A 26,816-nucleotide genomic window follows, 5' to 3' on the forward strand; every position below is an offset into this window, starting at 1 on the left:
CACAGCCCAAGACTAAAACTAAATCAAAATTTGCTGTCAAAATTAACACTTGTTAGGGTTAGTGTAAGTTGCCATGTACTTGCAAAGTTTGTTATAGTCAGTTACATGTCTGTTCATCAACAGATAATAAGCAGACAGTCTACTATTACTCAAATGGACAATCAAAATAAAGTGTTACCAAACGTTGTATAATAATTATTAAAAAAAATTGCAATATTGCTATTTTTAAAATGCATCCTTATTGAGAATAGTCAAAATTATTAAAAAAAAAACATAAATAAAATAGTTTATAAACAATGTGTATATACAGCCAAGGCTGAAATTATTCCTACCACTGTTAAATTATGACTTAAAGTTACATTTAGTCAACCAGCAAGTTTTTTTGGACCGGTAATGACATGCAAACTTCTCTTAAAAGATAATAAGACAATAAACAAGAGGCATCTTTGTGGAAAAAAAAAATCTCTGCTATTTTTACATTTGAACAAGAACTTGTGACTAATGAATAATTGAATATAAATATAAATAATTTTGGGCTTTATGCTATTACTGCAGCTCTGCTTCTCTGCAGTGTTTAAGCAATGTGAAATGGAAAACCTGTAGTGAATCTAAAAATCTAAAACGGACTGACCACTCAGGTGAAACTCCTGTTGTTCCACTCCACTCACAAACTTTTTCTATCCTTATTCTAGATCAAAGCTGTAAAACCCAAGTCTGTTTTTCAAAATCCCTCAATGCACCACTACAAATTGGTTTCACAGTAAAAGATTGACCTAAAATTCCCTTCACGCTGCCACAAAACTCCCCCAATCCGGCCTCCCCTCTTCATGGGCTCAGCCAGGGCTCTTGGCACAGAGACGGGCAGCAACAGAAGCTCACTCAGGCAGAAGGTTAGTACGTGTGGGTTCAGGAGGGCATGCAGGCTCTCACCTATGTACTGTCCATTGAAATAGCCCTCACAGTCACAGTCTTCTGTAGGAGGCAAGCAGGGAGAGACAGGGAGTGAGCAGAGGAAAGAGGGCTCAGGAAAGGCACTTACACAGGCAGGATCAACAGTTAGACGGGTGGGTAGGAGAGCGGGCAGCAGTCTAGGTTTGTTATTTGGCAGGAAGAAATAAAGGATGACGTGAAAGAGGTTGTTTTAATCCAACTTTGGGCTAAAAATGGACAAATACCCTAGTTTCCTTTTAACGTTTGGTTTAGTAAAGGCAATGCTGTTAAAATGTTTTTCAATTTTTTTTTATTGCATATATATATATATATATATATATATATATATATATATATATATATATATATATATATATATATATATATATATATATATATATATATATATATATATTATTTTTTTTACAGCTTGATTATTATTTGCAATTCTTTTATTTTTTTGTTTGCAAATTTTATTTTTATGTCTCAAAAATAATTTTCCCTTTGATGTTTTTAGAGATTTGCATTTATTTATTTATTTTTTCTCAATACTTTATTTTTTTTTTAACATTCTTTTATTTTGCAAGTGTATATGGCCCTAGATTGACTCCATACATGTCTAAACAAATGGATATAATGTGTGTGTAAATCGATGCACAACATGTTGTGCATAAAAGTATATTAAAAAAAAATGTAACATGTTAAAAACCGGTCGATCCATGAGATTGATGCTTTTGTTTGTTTGGTTGGATGGTTTTTCAAAATGGTTATGCTCGATTTTTTTAAACTAAAGCTCAATTTCTCAAAATAAAATAAAATAAAATAAAATAAAATAAAATAAAATAAAATAAAATAAAATAAAATAAAATAAAATAAAATAAAATAAAATAAAATAAAATAAAATAAAATAAAATAAAATAAAATAAAATAAAATACACAAATCTCAAGTATAAATGCCGCTCAAAACACTGCTCTCATGTTTCTTGTTTGTTTAGTTCAATGCAGCACAGATGTTTGTGGCTGTGTACATTTTATATAGAGCATGTATTAGTCCATCTCATGAGGAAACAGAACTATTTTACTCTTTGTCAGTTTAGTGGCTATTTCATATGAATTTGTATTCATGATTGAGTTCAGTCATACGAAAATGTACGATTTTAAAAAGGAGGCATGGCACACCCCACCTCTAAATCCAACCATCACTGGGGGATAAGCAAATCGTAATAAATAATACAAATGAGTTCATACTAATTAGCCACTAAATCAATAAGTCACAAATTGGAATGAGATTGTGTTGAAGCATTCAGTGTATATTTTCATAAATAAACATATTGTGTGCTGGTAAATATTTTTGTTCTCAAAACAATGAAATATTATTTTAACTGAATTTCACATAGGGGTTCATCAGTAACAGACAAACAAAAGTCTCAGTTATCAGTAAATGATGAGTCATTTTGGGTGTAAAATGTTTTCCCTATTAAATGCATGAGCTGTTAGTTTTGCCAAATTATGATTAACGGCATGGAAACTTTCACAGTATGTTTGATAATATTTTTTCTTCTGCAGAAAATGTTTTGTTTCGGCTAGAATAAAAGCAGTTATGCATTTTTAAAACACCATTTTAAGGACCAAAGTACTAGCCTCTTTGAGCTATTATTTTATTTTTTTTACGATAGTTTGCAGAACAAACCGTCGTTAAACAATAACTTGTACAATGACTTCAACTATATATGCCAATTTCCATTAATAGGGTACAAAACATGACATTAAATTAATAAAAAATAAGATTGAATAAGAATTAACCTCTGAAGATCAAAAGTGATAATGTTTGCTTGTTTGTTTGTTTGTTTGTTTGGTTGGTTGGTTGGTTGGTTGGTTGGTTGTTTGTTGGAACAGAAATTCAGATATTGAACAGATAATCAGTAACTTTAAGTAATATGTAAAACCAATCAATGTTTTTAATCAAAATTAAATTAAATAATTAATTTGAGTACAAGCATCATTGACATGTTATTATTTTAATTGTGTAAACATGTATTTTCACACGACTGTATATGGGAGAGTTTATCCTCTAAAAATTATTTACTTGTATAAGGAATAAGTGTTCATTATTCCAGGAAAGCGTCATGCATTGGAGTCTCTTGTTGAGTGTGTGCACATGCGTGTGGCATGTAGACTTTGAAGTGACCAGAGAACCGACCTTAATTTCTTTACTTTGTCATTTGTGCATGCTCATGTGTGTGTGTGAGTGCGTGGTTGTGTTTGTGTGTGTGTGTGTGTGTGTGTGTGTGTGTGTGTGTGTGTGTGTGTGTGTGTGTGTGTGTGTGTGTGTGTGTGTGTGTGTGTGTGTGTGTGTGTGTGTGTGTGTGTGTGTGTGTGTGTGTGTGTGTGCAGTTCTACAGCAATTGTAGTTTAGGATTTAAAACAGATTAGGTGACAGACTGGCCTAATATCCTATCCCCATGAAACCTGTGAGCTTGCATGTGTGTGGTGTGTGGTGAATTTGGGTTTCAATGTAATAACTTAGATCCTGAAGACCCACCTTTATCACACCCCTGGTCATCTGATGTCAGCGGTAAAAAGAAAGGGAAAACACATGATGATGAAAGAAACCAGAACCACACACTTCATTTATACTGAACTAGAAAAGCCAGGCCTGGAGTTCAATTATTGAATTGATGTTGTTTCATAAATAGCATCATTCCTACAATATGCAAGAAAAGGTCAGTCCAGCAGTGAAGACCAACACAGAGAAAGAAAAAGAGGAGTGATATAGCGCACATAACAATAGTAAAAGATACAGAGAGACAGAGAGAGAGAGAGAAACAGGCCTGTTGTTGTACTGCAGATGTGTCTGTTCTCTAATCAGCTTTAGATTAGTCAACATGTAGCACTTGGTTAAAGCTCAGTAATCACCTGGCCACTTCACACAAGCCACATCCCCAAATCCTGTCTCTCGTTATTCAACAATGATTAATAACTAAAGATTTTTCATAGATATTTACATTAGATGTCGCCTAAGCCAGTGTTTCTCAACCACGTTCCTGGAGGACCACCAGTGCTACACATTTTCCATGTCTCCTTAACCAAACACACCTGATTCAGATGACCAGCTCATTAGCAGCGACTGAAAGACCTGTAATAAGTGTAATGGGCAAAGGAGACATCCAAAACATGCAGTGCTGGCAGTCCTTCAGGAACGTGGTGGAGAAACACTGGTCTACGCTATTGTTGTTTATTGGAAGGAATGTGTCAATAAAGCCACTATTTTAGTATAGGGTAGCGCTTCTTTGAAATTAAGGCAGGACCAAAGTGCAGTGGAGGACTGGCCATCTGGAGCCAGAGATGTATGCACGTATGCATATATCTATAATCGGGAGTTTTCCCAGTGGTCAGTATGCAAATATTTATTTAAAATTGCGAAAATTATAATAAATCCATCTATATCGATGGATAAGTGACCGCTCGGGCATTGCCGACAAAGAGTATGTGTTTGTGTGCATGGAAATGTATTATACTCCCTCCCTAATCCATGTCCTGAAACACACCTCCAGTCCTGCTGTCACTTTAACGAAGGGAGTGATTCATTTGTGAATGAATCTCTGTTATGAACGATTCATGTGAACATTAAGGGTGCTTTCACATCTGTAGTTCACTTCATTTGGTCCGAACCAAGGGTAATAAATGATACATTGCTGCATTTTCTGCAGTCTTTGAGTCATTTTCACACTACACTGCTGGCTTTGGTCCGAACCAGTTGAAAGAACCAAAAGACAGTCATCTGACAAAATCCACATCTCTCATTGGCCAGATGTTGTTGAACATAGTTCCTAAACTGCTTACCGATTAGTCAAAATTCAAAAATTCATTCAAGTAAACAAACCGGCAGACAAAAATGTCATTTTTTACTATGGAAAGACGACTGCACTGACTGACTGTATCACTAGTTTAGACAAACAATACATTTCGAGAATGAAGTGCGGCCGCAGCTAGAAAACAATGTTTTAATGCATCACATGTCACTTCAAGAGTAGGCGTAAATGAATTCAGCTACACTGCGACATGGTCATCTTGCAGAAATATTACCAATGAATACTGCTCTTCAAGCAGGTCTCGATACGCTTTTTAAGTCCACTTTTGGAGCGCACTCGAGTACGATTGGTACATTCACACCTGCCCAAATGAACTGCACCAAGAGGGAAAATGAACTCTAGTGCGATTCAACCGAACTAAATAAGGCAGGTGTAAAAGCAACCTGATATCCCTGCGTCGTCAATGCCCCGTGATGCACCGAGATGTCGAATTTAATCGAATCGATGGCATGATAATCGTAACCGAACCGTGAGACCATTGTGGGTTCACACCTCTATCTTTAATGCTAGTTGCTGCTACTTTGCCTCATGGTCAGTGCAGTAAGTGACTGTATTGTCATCAGTAAAGTTACTTGTTTAGCACAAACACTAAAAAATGGAATATTACCAATGAAATGCTATGTCTTTATGGTTTGTTTTCTTTGTTTGCTTGTTACTACACCCATACACAGCGCTAGAATCCAGCATCTTCAGATTGGCTGGTAGATCTGTCCTGGGAGCACAGTAAAAATGTGGCGGCAGTATTGACGCATGCTCAGGGCCTGTATGCGATATCTAGTGTATATATCTATGATGCTTGTTTTCAGTAAGAAGGAAGGAAAATACTGAAATACTCACAGACAGCTTTTTTGGGAGATTTGGAGTTTTGAAGAGTGCCCATTTTTATTCTGTAGGCCAAGCGCCTGAGGGGAAAAGCACATGAGGAGAGCTTCAAACAGTGCAGAAAAAAAAAAAACATCAGATCCCTTGACATCAGACACTGGTCTGATTTGATATTCCTGTCTCAGGAGACATCAGATATACTATTGAGCAATATCAAACAAACTCATTGGTGATAGGGGGGAAATAATCTCCCATTCTTAGCATGAGTGTAAAGTATATCCAGCCAAGATGCAACCCACTGTGATGAAAGAATGGACCAAAAGACAGACTGGCCCATTTTTATCCACCTAAAGACCTAAAGGGGAATCATTTGAAATTAATTTTATTGATTTAGCCTAAGGAAATCGCTGTATGTACTGCTGTTTCTAACAGTGGTACAGCAGCTACACTCTCTATTAAACTGTACTCACTGAGCACTTATGTGCAATATGTAGGATTTATTACATGCTTTTATTGCTCACAATTCACATAGTTTTCTTTTCTGGGTGAGTTGGAGGGAATTGCTGTTCTAATAGAGGCTAATGAAGCACACAAATGGGCCATGTGTGACTAGAACAGACATGCAGCCTGTTTCCCATCATCACCAAGGTGAAAATAAGCTTATCTGGCACACTCGGTAGATGTTCAGGGATTTTTAGACACTTCAATCGCATTAGAGAGACTGCTGTGTTTTTACTCAATTTTAACTGAAAAAGATAATACACATTTTTGGAGGACCTAGAGATGAAAAAGCTAATAAAAGCTAAACAAAGACAAGGCAATATTTATATTCTATAATACTATACTATAATAATGTATGTGAAGCAGCTTTTACACAATCTACAAAATAATTCTTGACAAGGTTTTTTCACATTCAAAGTTTGACATAGTTTCCCTCTGAGGGCTGTGTGTAGGGGTAGTAGTAAGGTAAGGCCATTTCAAAGGTGTTTTTTCAGTATAAATACATTATAATGTAAAACACTTGGTGGTTCATTCCACTGTGGCAACCCCTGAAGAATAAAGGGACTAAGCCAAAGGAAAATGAATGAATGAATGAAAATACATTATGCTGAAGGAGAGTCCTCATTAATCACCAAAACTAGCCTATGTGTGTGTGTGTGTGTGTCCATGTTTGCATGTGTTGAATTTTGTGGTTTCATGCAAACTAAACAGTTTTGAGGCCAGGTGTATTTTTACAGTACGTTATATCTGCTCCACCTTTCTTGAAACTGCTTGGATGGGACAAGTCCTGCACGAAGATTGCAGTCACCAATTCTCTTGGCTTGCCACCATGTCTGATCATCCTGACTGACCACCTGCAGGACGTCCCCACGTTTAAAAGGAAGTCCTGCCTCCTGACACGGTGTGGCTTTGTCCTCCAGTGGAGTGTAATCAAACAGTGCCCTCATGTAGACCTGAAGAAAACACCACATATTCAGTTGATAAGACCAATATCGTGGAACAGGCGTGGGCAAACTTGGACCTGGAGGGCCGGTCCCCTGCGAAGTTTAGCTCTAATCAAATACACCTGCTTGTAGATTTATAGTGATTTTAAAGACACTGATTAGCCTGTTCAGGTGTGTTTGATTAGTGTTGGAGCAAAACTGTGTAGGACACCGGCCCTCCAGGACTGAGATTGCCCACCCCTGTCCACCCTGCTGGACTGATTAATGTTAAATCATTTAATCATTTTATTTATCGTTTTATTCTTTGTTTTTGTTTTTATAGCTCTTCACCTTGTTCTCTTGCAGCTTGTCCTCTTCTTTTATTGCCGGGATGATCTTCAGTGTGATGGAACCTTGTGATTGAGACTAAGAAAAAATTAAAAAAGCACTTTTAGGCATAAATGCGAAAATAAATATTTATAATTTTTTTTATAACCAATTGTGGCTTTGAACCACAAAACCAGTCTTATGTTGCATGAGTAGATTTGTCATTCATTCATTGTCTTTTTGGCTTAGTCCCTTTATTAACCTGGGGTCACCACAGCGGAATGAATCACCAACTTATCCAACAAATGTTCTGCGCAGCGGATGCCCTTCCAGCTGCAACCCATCACTGGGAAACATCAATTCACACTCATTCACGCACATACACCATGGTCGACTTTAGCATACCCAATGCACCTATACCACATGCCTTTGAACTTGTGGGGGAAAACCTGAGCACCCGGAATAAACCCACGCCAACACAGGGAGAACATGCAAACTCCACACAGAAATGCCAACTGACCCAGCCAAGGCTTGAACCAGCAACTTTCTTGCTGTGAGGTAATTGTGTTACCCACTGCGCCACTGCTTCACCCATGAATAGATTTGTTGAAATAATTATAATAATTCCTTACATTGTATATAGCGCTTTTCTGGACACTCAAAGTGCTTTACATATTTTTTATGGGGAATTTTTTATGTTACACACCAGTGTGCAACATCCACCTGTATGATGTGACGGCAGCCATATTGCGCCAGACCGCATACCACACACCAGCTGATTGGTGGAGAGGAGACAGAGGGATGAAGCCAATCATGGTATGGGGATGGTTGGGAGGCCATGATGGACTGAGGCCAGTAGGCAAATTTGGCCATGATGCCAACTTTTTTTGAAGGACATCCTGGGATTTTTAATGACCACAGAGAATCGGGACCTCGGTTTAACGTTTCATTCGAAAGACGGAGCTCACTGAACAGTTAAGAGTCCCCATTAAAAGTCAAGTCAGGTTGGCTTTATTGTCATTTCAGCATTATACAGTGCAATACACAGTGAAACGAAACAATGTTTCTCCAGGACCAAGGTGCCACATCAAACAACATAAAATGACAACACAACAGGACTCCACACTACTATAAAAATTTAGAAGAATAAAAAAAAAGACAAACTAAAATAAAAATAAATAGAATAAGAGCTCAAAGTGCAGTTTGTGCAACATTTAGTGCAATGTTGTGGTGTCCGCCGTCTAGAGTCTTGTCTGCACACAGTGTGGCTAACCTGTCTAGCTGAATAGTGGCGTCCAGAACTCTGCCACTCAGCCATGTCTCTGTGAAAACAGACACAGCAGTCTCTGTACTCACTCCTTGTGGCTTGCAGTAGTCTGATGTAGTCAAGTAGTCTGATGTAGTCAAGGGAGCATGTTTGCAAGGAAGACAGATGAAAGAGCAGGCCAGCTAGGGTTAGTTTTTAGCCTAGCATTAGTCACATTCCCTACTTCTGATCCCTCTCGCACCGCTTTTGATGCACCCTCCTTCGCACGGCTTCTGGCGATGCTGGGTTCTGAGGGCCTGGTCCTTGAAGCAAGCCGAGGTCACGAGGCTACTCCCGCAAAACATTGCTAATGCTGTGTTTGTCGAAGTTCCTAAAACTCGCATAGCATAGCATGGTGGTACACAAGGACATCTGTTGTTCTGGTGTCCATTTGTTGCGTAGGACAAGATACATAATAGAAATAGGACCATTTGAGATACGGAGCGGCAGCTGCGAGCTACTGCCACGCCACCATTTTGGATCAACATACAGTACTGGGCCATTAGGACCAACATAGCCCTCAGGTTGACCACCCCCTGCTGGTCTCACTAACACCACTTTCTAGCAGCATCCTAGCTTTCCCATGTGGTCTCCTATCCAGTGGACGACTATGTGAGAGTAAGCCAAAATACATTTTATGAGTCAAAATGTTATTTATTTTAGTTTAATTTCTTATTGTAAATACATTAAATTAAATACATTAAACATGATTTCTGATAAGTAATATACATTTCCAAGAACCTAATTTGTCTCAAATTAAGTAAATTTTTTTAATATCTGATTTTTTGTACACTCAGATTACAGTTATTTTTTTTATCAGATTTTCTCAGCTAAATACAGTTTTTTTTAAATCTTTTTATTGAACCTTGACTGATTTTGTGAACCAGGATCACAAAAATAAAAAGCAGAGTCAACTATTACCAGTAGCTGACTGATCTCATCTGGCCTCTTGTGCATCACAGAGCTTCCGTTAACCTCTCTCAGTTCATCACCGACATGCACCAGGCCTGTAGGAAAAGAAGAACTGCCTAAATTACACATTCACTGCTCCATGTTCAAGCTCCACCTGCTGCGTGACACACTTCATAGCCATAGTTCCAATGCATTTTTAATAAGCAAAAAGATTATTCTGCACACGCACGCACTGTACGCGGACCCTATTCCCATGGCAACAGTGGTGGTCAGGTGGTTAGTGAGTCTGTTTGATTCTCTTGATTGGGTCTCTGGAGGCCATTTCTGACCACACAGATGGGCCATGTGTGACTAGAGCAGACAAGCAGCCCATTTCCCATCATCACCAAAGTGAAAATAAGCTTATCTGGCACACTCAGCAGATGTGCTGTGATTTTTCAGACACTTCAATGGCTTTAGAGAGCCTTTGAAGACTGCTGTGGTTTTTCGCAGATATGCTCAATAGCAATTGAAAGAGATAAGACACGTTTTAGAAGGACATCGAGGGGAAATAGCTTCGCATTGTGATTATTATGGATTTCTGCATAAAGAAAGGCAAGAGATGAAGATTAGAGGAAAATTCTTTGAAGTGTCACTCACCACTTCGGTCGGCAGCTCCTCCCTTCATGATACGAGCCACAATCACAGCCCCTGTGGACTCATCCCGCCGAATAGTGGCACCCTGAGAGATGCAGAAAGACAAAGAGAAGGTTCAGCTGCAGAAAACAACACACAATGACCTAAACACTGGTAGGTGTTTTTTTCGGGAGGAACCTGATCAGTCAGGTGGGTCAGTCAATCATTATGTGTGTATATAGTTGCGGTCATTGCACTGTTTCAGTTGACTTTTGTTCCAGCATCCCTCCAACTCCTCCTGTTTTTTCAAAATGTTTTAAAAAGAAAAAAGGGGAGACTCATACGTGGAGCTTGAGTCAAGCATCAAGCCTTTTTCAAGGATGGGAGGTCCAAGCTCTCTTACGGGTTTGATAGCTCGGGCCCCTGCTTCAGGACAGTAACGGCAAAATCGTTTACCATGTTGATGCAATAGATTGAGCAAGAGAACTTGTGAAGAACAATGTTATTTTGAAGTCCAATAATTACATGAAATGATGTTGCTATGGTGTTGATTTTAGGTTGTGTTGGAAAGCAACCAAAATCCAACGTCGAGCCAACATCATATTGACGTCAAATTCTGACATTTATTCATCAGCTATGGAAGCCAAAATCCATCATCAGATTGGTAACCTCCACACAACATCAAGCTGTAACATCATTACACATTGATATTTGATTGATTTTAGATTGCATTAAAAAGTGACGAAAATGCCAAACCTGTCTGACATTGACATCAATTAATTATATAGCGCTTTATATGGAGCATTTCTGGACACTTAAAGCACTTTACACAATGAGGGGAACCTCCTCATCTACTACCTGGAGATTTTTATTGACCACAAAGAGTCAGGACCTTAGTTTAACATCTCATCTGAAAGATGCTCACTGAGCAGTATAGAGTTTTTTCGGGCAGCAACCTAGCTTTCCAATGTGGTCTCCCATCCAGGTACTGACCGGGCACAGCCCTGCTTAGCTTCAGTGGGTGACCATGTGAGAGTTGCAGAGAGCTAGCAGCCGGCATAAACGCCAAACTGATTTTCATTTCCAAAAAAACATTCAGCGTCCCACGACATTGAGGTACAATGCCAATCTGATGTCATGTTGACGTTGTGTGCCTGCTGGGTTTATACTAGTGATGGCTGCTTTTGAAGCACTGCTTCATGAAGCTTTAAAACTTTTACAAATATTTTGTTTAGAATCAGTGGTTTTGGAGTGTGTATCAAATTGGCAAGGTTATGTGATTTCAGTAAACATGGCTCTGTTATATCATAACACTTTCTAAATGTTTCTCCATAAGGGGGCCATCTGTGTAATACCCACAGACTGTGTAGGTAATACCATAAAATTCACATGAATCATACAGCTTAATTCAGATTCACCCACCAGTGGTGAATCTCTGAACAGGTTTCATAGCAATCGTCCACATACTGTAATTAGCTAGTCATTCACTGTTTCAGTAGAATTTTCTTCCAGCATCCCTCCACCTCCTCCTCTGTTTTTTAATAAATGTTTTAAAATGGGAGTTACTTATGCTTTAAGTCTCGAGCCTCCTTCAAGGATGGAAGGTTCGAGCTCTCCAAAGGGTTTGATAGCTCGGGCCCCCGTTTCAGGTCAGCACTGCCAAAATCGGTTACCATGTTAATGCAATTGATTAAGCAGGTGAACTTGTGAACGACAATGTTATTTTGATGTCCAAAAACGATGTGAAATTATGTTGATGTTTTGTTGATTTTAGGTTGTGTTGGAAAGTGACCAAAATCCAACATCGAGCCAACATCTTAAACCAACATCATATTGAAAATCCAGCAATACCACTTGAGCCTAAAATAAAGCTTTATGTGAATTACAAGAGTGTTCATAGTGAGCTGAATTTACATTAATCTTCTTGTGACATGAAACTAAACTTACATGACTAAAGCACAACGTGTACTCTTCCTCATGAAATGAGTTTAAGGGTAAAATTTTGCCTCAAGATCAATTTGCGAGAGCATTTTGAAAATCTCCGTTTTTCAAACTATTTTTCACCACAGTCACTGCTTTCATAAGCTCAACAGAAACATATGTGATTGGTTAAAAGACTCATAACTGCAAGTAAAATAACACTTGGTCGCTGTTCTCATGCTGTAGTTGTTTCTTTCTCTCACCAGTGGTTCTTTGTTTTTGACGAGGCGGACGATCTTGACAGACTCCTCGTCTAGTTCATCCTCAAAGTCATCAGGCAGAGGAGGCAGCACAGGGTCAAAGTTCTTCTGTGCCACTGTGTCATGAACTGACAAAACCGCCTAATATCCAGAAGGGACATGAACAGGCACAATTAGTTTTACACTGACAGTTACAGTATAGTGAAGCTCTGAAGATGAAGGTGTTCTTTATACCTTGAGATGAGGAGATGTCAGCAAATGTAGCAGCTCTTTTTCCTCAACACTCATTGGTCCACTTTGCAACTCCTCTGCAACCTGCCAATCAGTAAAGGTAGACATACAGTAAGTTAATTTAGAGTAATTAAAGCATGGCATGAAATGGATGATGTACAGTATATCTAAACGAAACAGATTCTTGAACATGAGGAAATACAGAAAATACAGGTTAATTTTGTGGCATTGATCGGATGGTTGGATTGTTGAGAATTGTTCCTAGACATCTAGAAAATAACAGCTTTTCATTTACCGAGGGTTAGGGCAGCACAATAAATCAAAAAAGATCACAATCTCGATTCAACCCTACACATGATCTTAATTCAGCATTTCTACGATTCAGCCAATTATATTTTCAAGGTCAGGAGAGAAGCAAGGCAGTCGCACAAGTCTTCACAGCAACATTGACACCTTCAAATGGCGTTAAAAGTGTCACATACTGTATTAATAAGGTATAATTCACCCAAAAATGTCATTTCTTTCTCCATGTAATGATGTATTCGCGGACAAAAAAATCACACATGAGCTGACTGCCAGCTGTTTATCTACCGAGAACGTGCGCGTGCACGCATGATGCCTACTTTAGTGAACACAACCTGCATAGGCTGTGAATAAGAGGTAATGAAGTTACACAGAGCAATCGTTTGAGGGCCGTGCGGAAGGTTTGATTTGCATGTATGTGTTTTTTCTCATGGTGACAGCAGCCATGAGCCGCATTAGGAAGTGAAAGTGAAACCTGTGCACACATCATTTAAATGATTATATTGCTTTTACAGTTATGATTATGACAAGCATTTGATATGTTTTTTTCTTTCATAGCAAACACAAAGTGTTGTGCATGAAATAAATGTTTACTGTGTCAGTATAACAACCCTAGCCTATATATAATGTTGAATATAATGCAAGAAGGATACTGATAATGACAAAATTAAAATTTTATTTGTGAAAACAAATGGTCTAATAATGTTGTCAATGGCCGATGACAAGCACATGACTTAAACATAATAAATCATATTATTATATTAAACAGACATATTGAAAATCTGTTCAAGTCCACCATAATGTCTACACAAAGCTTTGCATTTTAAACAACAGTAGAGCTACACATAGGCCTAATATTATTATTGTTGTTTTACCGTATGTTTGAGAATTAACAATAATAATAGGCTAATCATATTAACCTTATTTTACATTTACAGAATCGTAAGGAAAATTGTGATCTTGATTTAATGCAAAAAAAAAAAATCGTGATTTTCAAATTTTTGACAGAATTATGCAGCCCTACCGATGGTCTACACAATGTAACTAGAGAAGAGTAAAGCTTTAAATAGTAAAATTATCAATATTTTTGACTCCTTTTACAGTGAGATGTCCATGCTTTATCTGATTCTATTCTATCATCTATGCTAAGCTAAAAGTGCTCCTACCAGACCCAGAGACCAGCTGAAAAATTTCTAAAATTGTAAAGCTTAAGTGTTTAGCTAAAAGGAATGTGTAAAATAAAAATAAATAATTATTAACTTTTCCATGAAAATGTACCACAGAAAGTTGCTCTGTCACACACTGTTACCCCCTCATTCCCTGCAGATGTCATGAAACTCTGGTCTCATGTATTACAATAAAAGATCATTAATCTTGCTTGTGGTGATGTGATATGTAAGGCTGTAGCACTTACATCCTCTGCCAGCGTGGAGGCACTGTGGAGAACCGGGGTGGGGCTCTGCTTCTCATACTGACGCAACTTCTCATGAATCTAGCAAACACACAATGCACATGTATACAGAACATTAGGTGACTAGCGTCTTACATATTTGCAGCTATATATATTCTGTCACTAGAGTGGTACCCTTTCAGACAGTGCACATGTGTACATAAAGGGTCTTTATTGGTACCTTAAAACCACATACAGTTGAAGGCAAAAAAAATAGCCATCTCATACTATGTTAATGATTAAAAAATTACTTTTAATTAAAATATTTCCCAAGTGATGTTTAACAGAGCAAGGATATTTTCACAGTATTTTCTATCACTTTTTTCTCCTTTCTTTATTTTGGCTGGAATAAAATCAGTTTTTGATTCATTTACAGTTGAAACCAGAAGTTTACATTCACTGTATAAAAAGGCACATAACCATTTAAAAATTCAGATGTTAATGTGACTAAACTTTTTCTCTTTTAGGCAAGTTAGGATTATCAAATTTGTTTCTGTTATGCTTAATAGCAGAATAATGAGAGAGATATTTTTGAGAAATTGTTATTACTCTTCTTAATAGTCAAGTTTACATACAGTACAATAAGATTATTAACATTATCTATTAAAGAACATTATGTAGAAATACTAAAGCAACATCTCAAGTCATCAGCCAGAAAATTAAAACTTGGCCACAAATGGGTCTTCCAAAAAGACCATGACCCTAAGCATACTGCCAAATTAGGTAAAATGTGCTTTAAGTACAACAGAGTTAATGTTTTGGAGTGGCCATCACAAGGCCCTGACCTCAATCCTATAGAAAAAATTGTTGGCAGAGTTGAAAAAGCTTGTGCGAGCAAGACAGTCTACAAATCTGACTCAGTTACACCAATTCTGTCAGGAGGAATGGGCCAAAAATCATTCAAACTATTTTGAAAAACTTTTGGAAGGGTACACAAAACATTTGACCAAAATAATAGTTTAAAAGCAAATCTAAAAAAAATACCAAGTAAATTTATGTAAACTTTTGACTGTCTAGAAATTAATAAAAATTCTCTTTAAAAAATGTTCTTATTATTCAGGCATTTAGCAAATGTAAATCATTTAGGTAGTCCTGACAGACCTAAAATAAGAAACGTTTAGTTTGATTTACCATCAGACGTCTTTTAAAAAAATTGTTATGTTCCTTTTTTAGAGTGTATGTAAGCTTCTGGTTTCAACTGTATATACATCGAGAGAGAAAGAGGGAGTCAATATTATTAGCTTCCTTATGATTTGACAAACCAATGACTTGTCTGAGTAAATTTATACAAGTCATTTAGACTTGACTAAGTTATTTAGACTTTTCTAAATAAACCAAGGGGGACATGGTGGCTCAGTGGTTAGCACTGTCGCCTCACAGCAAAAAGGTCGCTGGTTCGAGTCCTGGCTGGGCCAGTTTGCGTTTCTGTGTGAAGGTTGCATGTTCTCCTTGTGTTGGCTTGGGTTATCTCCAGGTGCTCCGGTTTACCCCACAGTCCAAAGACATGCACTATAGGTAAACTGAATAAACTATGTTGCTCATAGTGTATGTGTGTGAATACTGTAAGTGTTTATGGATGTTTCCCAGTAATGGGTTGCAGCTGGAAGGGCATGTGTAAACATATGTTGGATAAGTTGGTGGTTCATTCCACTGTGGCGACCCCTGATTAATAAAGGGACTAAGCCAGAGGAAATTGAATGAATGACTAAATAAGCCAACGTAAAGTGAGTGAGTCAGTGAATAAGGTTAAGTAAGTTAACTAGGCCAGTTAACTTAATTAAACCTACCCACTGACTCACTCACTTTACTTGGCTCATTTCCTGTTTTATCAGGATTTTGCCTTGAACTGTATTAGTACCAAAAATGTCAAATTATATAAAATATATTTTTGTACTGTCTGTAACCTTTAAGCTATCTATATCAGTTTGTGACAGCTTGTGTACTTCTATTTCTAAGAGAATAAGTTACTCACCTTTGGCTTATTCTCTCAAAATGTACATTTATTTGCAAATAATGCATGTTGTAAGCAGTACTTGTATGAAGCAAATTCAAAGTCAATTCAAAATACTGCATAAAACTCACAAGCCCACCTTCATCAGGCAGCTGAGGCTCCTCTCACTGAAAACATCCCTGAGGAAGACCATGTCCTCTTTATGATTGGCATCTGGACGCAGCTGTGAGGTCAGCAGGGCAAGCGTCTCGTGCAACCCTGCATGTAAACAGGAGATGAGTGAGTGTCATTGTGGCTGTACATTAATAAGTGTGTTTGTTTGGATCTGTACCTCCTCCTGCAGAGAGGACTGGCATGGCTTCTTTCATTGATCAGGAAGGGGTTGACCTAAAAGAGAGGTAATCAGTCGTTAAAATTATTCAATAGCATTCATCTTAGATTTAATTCTGCAATAAAGAGCTTGGCCGAATACAAATATTGGTGATTAGGGACTATATCAGAGGCCATATCAAATAAAATAATATTTTAATGTTATCTTTATTGGTCTGATAACAAAATTGGGGAAATGTCTTTAAGCCAATAAATGAAGTATTTTCTGCAAGTTGAACCACTTCACGTCATAGCTATCTACCACTTTTTTATTATTTTACTGGAATTTAATATTGGTTAATCTTTAGTGACTTGGTTGCTTTATTTTTGCTGGGAAGTAAATTTTATATAAAAGAAGGTTGGCCATAGAAAATAATAATTGATAAATAAAATTCAATTCAAGATCAATTCAAACTTTTCTGAAGTTAAGGTTTTAAAAAAGAATCAGGTGTTCGTTGTTTATGCTTGCCTTTTGCTTTTTGTTTACGCAATCATGCAGATTACAATATATACAATTTTATTTACAGATTTACAATAAAATTACAATATATATATTTATACAGCAGTTCTGTCTGGTTCTCATGGAAAGCGGATTAAGCGTCAAGCGCGAGTGATTTACATGTTAAGTCAATGCAAAGGTGTGAATAGACATCTTGTGGCGCAATTCGTGCTACGCCATTCGCACACAAATGGCGAGGTGTGAATAACGCAATATGCGCGAATATCGCGGCACGAATTGAGCGTTTTATTGTTTCGCGCAAATCGCTCAAGTTTGAAAATGTTAATTAACATGAGCTTGCTCTTGTGGGGGCGTGATTATGACGTAGCGCCTGTTGTTGGTGTCCCAGGGGAAAATCCCCCTGCACGCCAGAAAATCAAATGAAGCGAGTAAACTCAAATGTCTGGTGTCTATTTACGTGCGAATAGTGCAATTTGTACGCTTACTCCGCTAACATAGAGTGACAGCAGATCAACAAACTCACTACAGTTTGACAAATATTGCAGCTGTTGGACAACATGATGTACTTTTAAGGCCTTTTTATGCTGGGCTTTTTGTGAGTGACTTTCTAAGTCCATCTCTCTCTTTTGTATGTCGTAGTGCGGTATTCACACCATAGTAATTGTAGTATGCAGAGTGTGAGATGGCTCACAAATCAGGAATGTATGTATTTTCTGTTGGTCACTCTTTATATAACCCTGAGTTACTTTTTGTTTGGCCATATGTTTGTTTCTAATGAGTCTCCTGTTTTTGTTCCTGCAGAATAGTTCATTAAAAAAAGAAGAAATGCCTGCATGTGTTTAGCGTTTTTCTTATCGCAAACACAACAGTAATCTGGTAGTGTTTGCACTGTTTTGGCTTTTTCAGAGTTAATTATTGTGATCTCCCAATTGCAACAGAGAAATACTGGGAAATCTCTGTAGACCTCAGCCTTATAATCTTAAAATGTCAGCAAAATCACCTGTTTTGTCATTATTTTAGACATTAGGCTAGAGAATCATTCAAATACTAGCTCAAAAGTGACGTGTAAAGTAGCAACAGTTTCTGCTTTTTTATATACAAAACAGCTAATATTAGACTATCATCCTCCAAATTTAAAGTTATCGGTTATGAGTACCAGTCAAAAATTATTGTCAGATCATCTCCCAAGTTAGCATCTTTAGCATTACAGTATTGAAGGTGACGACTATGACAATTTATATGAGCACAATTAATTACTAACTCCTGTTAACCAATATGCTTTCAAGCTGTTTCTAAAAGACAAAGACACACTAATAAACAAACAGAAATGGGTAAAAAAAGTATCCCATCAGCCATTTGCCTTGAGGAAAGATGTGTATTTAGCCTGCACTCTTAGAAACAAAGGTACAAAATCTATCACTGAGGTGGTACCTTTTCAACAGGTACACTTTCGTACCATACAGGGGGACATAAGCATCTTTACTGCACACTTTTGTACCTTTATGTTTCACTTTTTTACCTTTAATGTACAATGAGGTACAGTACATATTTGTACTTTTGTTATTGATATGTACTTTTAAAGACCTAACAAAAATGTACCTTTTGAAAAGGTACTGCCTCAGTGACAGATTTTGTACCTTTATTTCTGTGTGGATTTAAAAATGTTTATAGAAGAACCTTGCCTTATGGCAATAGTGTCAATAATATTCCAAAGCCTGGGGGGACAATCTCCATTACATTTAAGCCTTGATTTAGAAGTAAACAATTAGATCCTGGTTGGAGAAACCAAGGGATCTAGTAGGTTGATGCTCAATCTAAAGCTCACAGAGATAAATTGGTAACAAACCATTTTGACATTTGTAAATAACAAGCTGAATTTTAAAATCAAATCTAAAACAGGTAGCCCAGCAGTGTAGTGAACAAAACCGAAGTTATATGCGTCCTCCCTATTTTTCACCTTACTCAAATATCAAGTCGCACCACAGGCCAAGCTGCATCCCAAAATATAGTTGCAGTACAGTTCAGCCTATAAATAAAAGCATGAATAACATCCTCAAAACCAAGAGAAATTTTGCAGAATTTGAGCAATCAGTGATCTTTGACATAAAACATGTCAAAACACGTTTGAAGTGCCCTAATGGATTTTTAAATATTATCATTCATGCAGCGTGTAACATCGAAATGCATAGAACAAGACAATAAAAGTGTTTTTAACCTTAGACTGCCAGTTGTTGGGAACTGCAAACCAAATAACCCAATCATTTTATAACCCATAATGGGGCATTTTAAAGGTGGTAATTCTGAATATGCTTTAGTATCCATCATGATCTACAAATTTATCCTTCACAAGTTTACATGTCATCTGATCTTTATGTATATGGCCCAGTGTAGAGTCTCAAATATAGCATTATCTGGAGATTCTTGAAGAGACAATATAATCGATTAGTAACAGGTATTCTAAAAGTCTAGAAGAATATGTCAGATTATAACTGAAATCCTTGAAGTTTCATCCTTGTAAAACTGAGATTTGAAACTGTAAGTGAAAGGGAAACAACCTCTAAACAACAAACATTTTGTTATGATTAGGCATTTTATAATTTGTCATGGCAGGGCAAGTTTTGACATCAGCACTGCTACTTGAACTTGAACTGAATGGAATCAATATTCAATTGAGCTCCATAATTACACTTGCCTTCCGTAAAGCTTCTATTAGCTGAATTGAACTTGTTCCATTGGTGATAAACCTTGCGACACTAAAACAGTAATTGCACTCAACTGAAACAATAATGGATCACACTGCCCAGCAAACACTTTTGTGTTAAATAGACATCTAATAGACATCTAAGCGTAGACAGCTTGGCTAAAACAAGGCTTAACTTGGGCTGTCAATGAAAATCTAAAAGTCGTCTAAGAATAAGCCAAAACTAGATTAGTCATCAAATAAACAGAAATGAATGACTACACATATAAAGTCTGTCTAATCTGTCTATTTGACGACTAGGAACAAAACTAGACTAGTCATCAAATAGACAGACTTTATATGTGTAGTCATTCATTTCTGTTTATTTGATGACTAGTCTAGTTTTGGCCTATTCTTAGACTTCTATTAGATTTTTATTGACAGCCCAAAGTTAGCCTTGTTTTAGTCAAGATGACTATGTTTAGACGTCTACTAGACATCTATTAGACATTTTATAAAAACAAAAAATGCTTGCTGGGTGAGCTAAATAATGACACCAATAATGTATTTCACAAAGCTGCTTAATATTACATATTGCAGTTAAACTCAGTTAATCTAGTACATTAAAATCCAACTAAACATACAGCATGACCAGACACCATGCTCCAAACAAACAAAAACATCACCGATAACAAAAAAAAAAACTGCACAAAGGTGACACCTATGGCTTCATTTTATAATTTATAATAACCATTTAATCCTCCATCAGTCTGTTCGTCTGTCATTTTGTTTGTGTGTTTGCTTGTTTGAAGAGTTCAGACATCAAAAAAAGTGTCGTCAGAAGTGTTTTTTTCAAAGAATGTCTTTCAAAATGAGCATTTTTTTTTACATGTGTAGGTTCAGTAATTTATTTTTTTTTATTGCAAAGCATAGTTTATTGTCATTGTCTTGAACCTGAAATAACTTTTTAACAAAGTTTTAAATTTAGAAGAACATCTCAGATGGCACTTGGCACTTTTTTCATAAATTAAATTAAATTAAATTAAATTAAATTAAATTAAATTAAATTAAATTAAATTAAATTAAAGTACAAATTAAAGTATGGTTGCAAAGCTGAAACATAAAAAATGAACAAATGAATTAAATTAACAATTTTTTAAATATATTAAATTTAAAATATAAAAAATATATATGTTTTTCTTCTTCTACTTTCAATCTCTTGCTGGTTTCCTGTAGGCTCTGTAATCTGTTTAAATGCCTGCAGTCAATATCCCATCACTTTTAAGCATGCAACTTATATTTCACAGCGTTTTACTGAGTGTGCATTGCCTTGATATGATTAACAAACCTTCAGCCATGATAAAGTGCTAGAAGAGAGAAGAGAGAGAGAGAGAGAGAGAGAGAGAGAGAGAGAGAGAGAGAGAGAGAGAGAGAGAGAGAGAGAGAGAGAGAGAGAGAGAGAGAGTGACTGGACGAGATGAGTGATGCTGTTCTGTGGACGCAGAGAGACCAGGAACACAAAGCTCAGAGTAGTGCCACAACTTCCTCTCTTACATGCTTTTTACCACACACACACACACACACACACACACACACGCACACACACACACACACACACACACACACACACACACACACACACACACACACACATACACACATCTCAAAGCAGTTCAGTGCTGCCATACTTTCAGTGTGCCCAGTGAAACAGAAATAGCATTCTCACAAGCAATGATCCAACTGGAAAAGAGGCGAGAGACAAAAAATAGAAATACTGCAGTTTCTCTTCCACGTAACACTCAACAGAAGGAGTGCTGCAATGTGGGCCGAGTTGAACCAGTTCAACATGAGCTACAGAGAAGCTCACCTCTGAAAGTCTACAAAGAATACTGATGCAGACAGAATGATGTCAAGACCGAGCTCATTGTTTACTTGAACACAATCACAGATGAATGAAATCTAATCAAGCTACTAATTTTACAGATCTCATGCATCACAATTGTGAAAATAATTAGATGAACATCTGTGACTGTTCCATGCAGTGACTCATAATGCAATATCATATGCATTTCCCGTTGTCCCTGTAGAAAATAATAATAATATTTACTGTATTTACATATAAAAATACACCTGTCCAACACTGTGCTTACAATACATAAATCACAAATATATACACTGTAAAAGACACTTAACTGGAGCCAACTATAACAGCATAAAGCTGCATTCAATTCTCTGCAGTATCAGAAGAGTGAAAGTGAGAAGTAATAATCTCATCATGGCCACCACAGACAGCAATCCACAATCACTTTTACTCTAGAAAGGATGATGTCATTCCACTTTCTGCTGTTCTGGTAATGATGTAATTGGCAAAAGAGCTTTGTGGAAGCAATACACAGGGGTATGAGGTGTTTTAAAGGCTGTTAATGGCTATGTGTGGCATGTGTGTGTGTGCCTTGTATTCCTTACATTGTGAGGATGAGATGTTTCAGCAAGTATAGTCATACCAGTACATTTGGACTTTTTTGTCATTATTTTTGGAATCACACAGAAAGAAGTATTTTCCAAAAGTAAATATTCTGGTTGCTTCCCGTGAGGTTTTGGTTTGGGGCTAGGGGGATAGAATACAGATTGTACAGTATAAAAATTATTACATCTATGGGAAGAAAGGTGCGTGTGTGTGTATGAAAAATATACAAGCATTCTATCTCTCCAAAACATCCCTATTCTTGTTAAGTTGTCTTGTTTACACTCTAGATAAACAATAATAAAAAAATAATAATAGATAAACATATTAATAGTTGCCTTTTCCATTTATTTACACTTTCAAATTGGACCTTTTAAAGTACAAAATGTTACTCTACATTTCTAACAAAGTGATAAAGTGAAAGAACATCATGTTTTGAAACAATATTATAGACAATAATACATTTACTGAAAAAAATCCTTTACCAGAAAAAGTACTGGCAGCTCATTATCCAATGTTTATACCATAATTTACCAAAATTCTCTTTGTTCAAATTTTCAAAAGCAAAAGTTAAATACATAAATAAATGTAAAACACCCATAAATTATAAACCATTTGAAATCATAAACAAATACATGTTTCAACAGTGTGAAATCAAACAATGTACACTCACCGGCCACTTTATTAGGTACACCTGTCCAACTAATCGTTAACGCAAATTTCTAATAAGCCAATCACATGGCAGCAACTTAATGCATTTAGGCATGTAGACATGGTCAAAACGAACTGCTGCAGTTCAAGCAGAGCATCAGAAAAGGGAAGAAAGGTGATTTTAAGTGACTGAACGTGGCATGGTTATTTGTGCCAAATGGGCTGGTCTGAGTATTTCAGAAACTGGTAATCTACTGGGATTTTCATGCACAACCATCTCTAGGGTTTACAGCGGTCAGAAAAAGAGAAAATATCCAGTGAGTGGCAGTTCTTTGAGCAAAAATGCCTTACTGATGCCAGAGGTCAGACTGTTTTTAACTGATAGAAAGGCAACTGTAACTCAAATAAGCACTTGTTACAACCGAGCTATGCAGAAGAGCATCTCTGAACGTACAAAACGTTTAACCTTGAGGCGGTTGGGTTACAGCAGCAGAAGACCACACCGGTTGTCACCCCTGTCAGCTAAGAACAGGAAATTGTGGCTCCAATCCGCGCCATGCTCACCAAAATTGGACAATAGAAGATTGGAAAAACATAGGCTGGTGTGATGAGACTCGATTTCTGCTGCAACATTCGTATGGTAGGGTCAAAATTTAGCATCAACAACATGAAAGCATGGATCCATCCTGCCTTGTATCAATCGTTCAGGCTGGTGGTGGTGTAATGGTGTGGGGGATATTTTCTTGGGCCCATTAGAACCAATTAAGCATCATGGTAACGCCACAGCCTACTTGAATCTTGTTGCTGACCATGTCCATCGCTTTATGACCACAGTGTACCCATCTTCTGATGGCTACTTCCAGCAGGATAACGCACTGTCATAAAGCGTGAATCATCTCAGTCTGGTTTTTTGAACATGACAATGAGTTCACTGAACTCAAATGGCCTCCACAGTCACCAGATCTCAATCCAATAGAGCATCTTTGAGATGTGGTGGAACTGGAGATTCTCATCATGGATGTGCAGCCGACAAATCTGCAGCAACTGTGTGATGCTATAATGTCAACATGGACCAAAATCTCTGAGAAATATTTCCATTACCTTGTTGAATCTATGCCACCAAGGATTAAGGCAGTTCTGTAGGCAATAAGGGGTCCAAACCGGTACTAGTAAGGTGTACCTCATAAAGTGGCCAGTGAGTGCATATGCTTTATACACATATAAGAATAATTTAGAATTAATTGTAAACAATGATTTTGAATGCAGTTGTAATGAAAAAAACTAATGTTTAATGTAATGTAAAATCAAATTTGCATGGTCTGTCCATTTGCGTTTTGACATAAAAGCATGAGCACTTCATCATGTATGCTATTTCTGTCCAGCACAGCTTAGAGGCCGTTTTTATTTATGTATTTATTTATTTATTTATTGCTTGAATCTAAGAAAGCCATGAAAACACACACATTCAAAAAAATCTCTGCAGCCTTATTGTCTTTGAAGGTCTGTTTGGGTCACACAATCTTCAGAAGATCTGTTTGGTCTTCCCAAATCTCACGGATATGCTGCGCTTCAGAACACTGAATCCAGTCTGGTTGTTAAAAAGGTTAAGGGTGTATAAAACAGAGTTAATGTAGTTAGTTGAATAGTGCTGTCTGCCTGCTGTCTGGAGGATATTTACTCACTGAGAACGATTAAGGGAACCAGGGGGAAAATCTCATTTATATGGAGGTTCGTGTTTCCATAAAACCCCTCCACAATTTTATTTATTTGAAATAATAATTTTCATTTAACCTCAGTAGACTTCATACTTTTTTTTTTTAACTGTGAAGTTTCACAAATTATTTTTGAGAGGAGCACGTGATTTGATTGATCACAGCTGGTCTCTCATCTGTAATTATTAGTAAACCAAGCAGATTATTCCAAATTCACTATGAATAGTCCGTCTAGCATTACTCCCTTGTTTTGTTTTTTGAAGAATTCCCCCATCCACCCCATCTCCCCTTTTTTCCTTTACTAGGTGCAGCTCTTAAGAACTACCTGTATGCCCACTGACTAGGTGGGAGCCCTGGGCTCAATTATCTCTGAGCTCAGGCTTCTCTGCCAAATATTATTATCAATCAATATCTGTGAACACTTGAAATATTATAAATGTTGGATTCCTTATTATCAGGAAATACTCCTGTATGTGTTAAAAGTAACTATTATTTTACTTTTTTTTCAGCAACCCAAAAATCACAGATTTTTTTTACAGTGTATCATCATCCTATACCTGTTGTAGTATTTCGCACAGAACAACAGAACCAGAGCTATATTACAATATCAAAGGAAACCTAATCTTACTTTTAAATACTCCAGGGCCCTTTCAACGAAAAGTGTCACATCTCTGTGACGTCCAGGAGCGAGACTTCACATAAGTGCCAAATAGGATTTATAAATAATAATCTAACCCCAGGGTGTGAAAAGTCAACCATCACAACTGAAGCAGAATGAGAGATAAGGATGCCAACACATTATCAGACATCTGTTCACACATTTTCCTGGACCATCTTCAAAAACGGCAAACATCTGATAGGAATACAAACCCCACGCATGTCAGATTTTTTGCAAGCAGAAACTCATCAATAGTTCAACTGCCTGTTGGCATGAATCAAACTCAAATAAGCGATGCTTCTCTAACCCTGCGCCCACATCTAAACATACCCTGACCATTAGAATTCAACTCGCACTGACCTAATTCTCTTTCACTTTTATTGTTGCATTGCCATGTGCAACACATTCAGGAATGCATGCACAAGCAACAAACAAATAGATCAACTACTACTGACAATAATGCATCCAAAGTGGCACGTTTTCCTCAGCAGTGTTTATGAAAGCATCAATACTTTCACTTACTTTCTCTTTCTTCACAGATGCCTAAAGCATCCCCTCTCTCTCTTTCTCTCTCGCTCTCTCTCTCTCCCATTATATTATCTGAATCTCTCTCTCTTCCTCCATCTGCACTGCAGTGCTGATTTGCACATATGCCACTGATTGGCTCCAATAGTAGAAAAAAATCCCCTCAAAATCAGATAATCACCATAACACAGACCTAACACACAATCACACAAGATGCAGGATCTCAAACCAGGCCTTGCTTTGTTTAGCTCAGGTGTAAAGAAGCTAATAATCATAATAAAAAAACACAGCAGCCTACCTCTGTCTCTGTCTTCTCTCTTTTTTTCCCCTCTAGTGTCTCCAGATCTGTCGCTCCCAGACGGTTGCCTGACTGATCCTTCCGCGATGAGTGACTCTTCCTCCGGCTGCCGCCCCTTCCGTCTGTCGCTTTTCTATCTCTCTTGGTCTCTCTCTATATTCCACACACACAAACACAAACCCCCTCCTCCCCTTTCCATCCTCCATCCACTCCTCCCCTCTGTTCATCGTATGCTTATTCTCTCTCTCTCTCTGTCTCTCTCTCACTCGGCTGTCATTTTTTTTTTCTTTATGTCACCAGAGACAGAAGCAGGTGGGCGCTGTAGGACATGCACGGTTTGTGTTTTCCTCCAGTGGGCATCTTTTTCTCTCCCCCTTCTGTCTTTTTTTCTCTTTAGATTATTGTGTTCTCTTGAGCAGCTCTGAAAGCCTGAGCATTCATTGACTCGCAGTCATTTAGGAGATATGGAGGCAGTAAGTCTCTCTCTCTCTCTCTCTTTCTCTCTCTGTCTCCCCCATCCCCCGTCTCCCCTCATCCAGAGTGTTTTTGTGTGTTTGGGTGTGAGACTGTTGCTGTTTCTTTGTTGTATGTATAGGAGAATTAATGCACTGTTCATTTTCAGTTTTTATTTTTATTTTATTTTTTATAAATATAAGTTGTTTTACCCCCCAGAGGT

General features: G+C 37.4%; 1 protein-coding gene across 3 annotated transcripts in view; it reads right to left on the bottom strand.

Annotated features, from left to right (window-relative positions):
• Positions 1-26,267, bottom strand: part of mpp3a (MAGUK p55 scaffold protein 3a) — a 45,004-nt gene extending 18,737 nt beyond the window's left edge. For 2 of the 3 annotated variants that reach the window (XM_695746.10, XM_021474698.3), the window contains exons 1-13: positions 26,141-26,267; positions 16,655-16,710; positions 16,463-16,581; positions 14,337-14,414; positions 12,623-12,703; positions 12,392-12,529; positions 10,233-10,314; positions 9,603-9,688; positions 7,400-7,474; positions 6,882-7,078; positions 5,640-5,704; positions 3,473-3,493; positions 931-972 (exon numbers count right to left, since the gene is read on the bottom strand). In XM_695746.10, the coding sequence (XP_700838.5) occupies positions 931-972; positions 3,473-3,493; positions 5,640-5,704; positions 6,882-7,078; positions 7,400-7,474; positions 9,603-9,688; positions 10,233-10,314; positions 12,392-12,529; positions 12,623-12,703; positions 14,337-14,414; positions 16,463-16,581; positions 16,655-16,691 (1,021 nt within the window). In that variant the 5' untranslated portion in view covers positions 16,692-16,710; positions 26,141-26,267. The remainder of the gene's footprint in view (positions 1-930; positions 973-3,472; positions 3,494-5,639; positions 5,705-6,881; positions 7,079-7,399; positions 7,475-9,602; positions 9,689-10,232; positions 10,315-12,391; positions 12,530-12,622; positions 12,704-14,336; positions 14,415-16,462; positions 16,582-16,654; positions 16,711-26,140) is intronic. The other variant, XM_009299665.5, reaches the window with a different exon arrangement.
• Between the last annotated feature and the right edge of the window lie 549 nt (positions 26,268-26,816).

This window comes from Danio rerio, chromosome 3 (genome assembly GCF_049306965.1).
Source record: "Danio rerio strain Tuebingen ecotype United States chromosome 3, GRCz12tu, whole genome shotgun sequence".
NCBI classification, from domain to species: domain Eukaryota; kingdom Metazoa; phylum Chordata; class Actinopteri; order Cypriniformes; family Danionidae; genus Danio; species Danio rerio.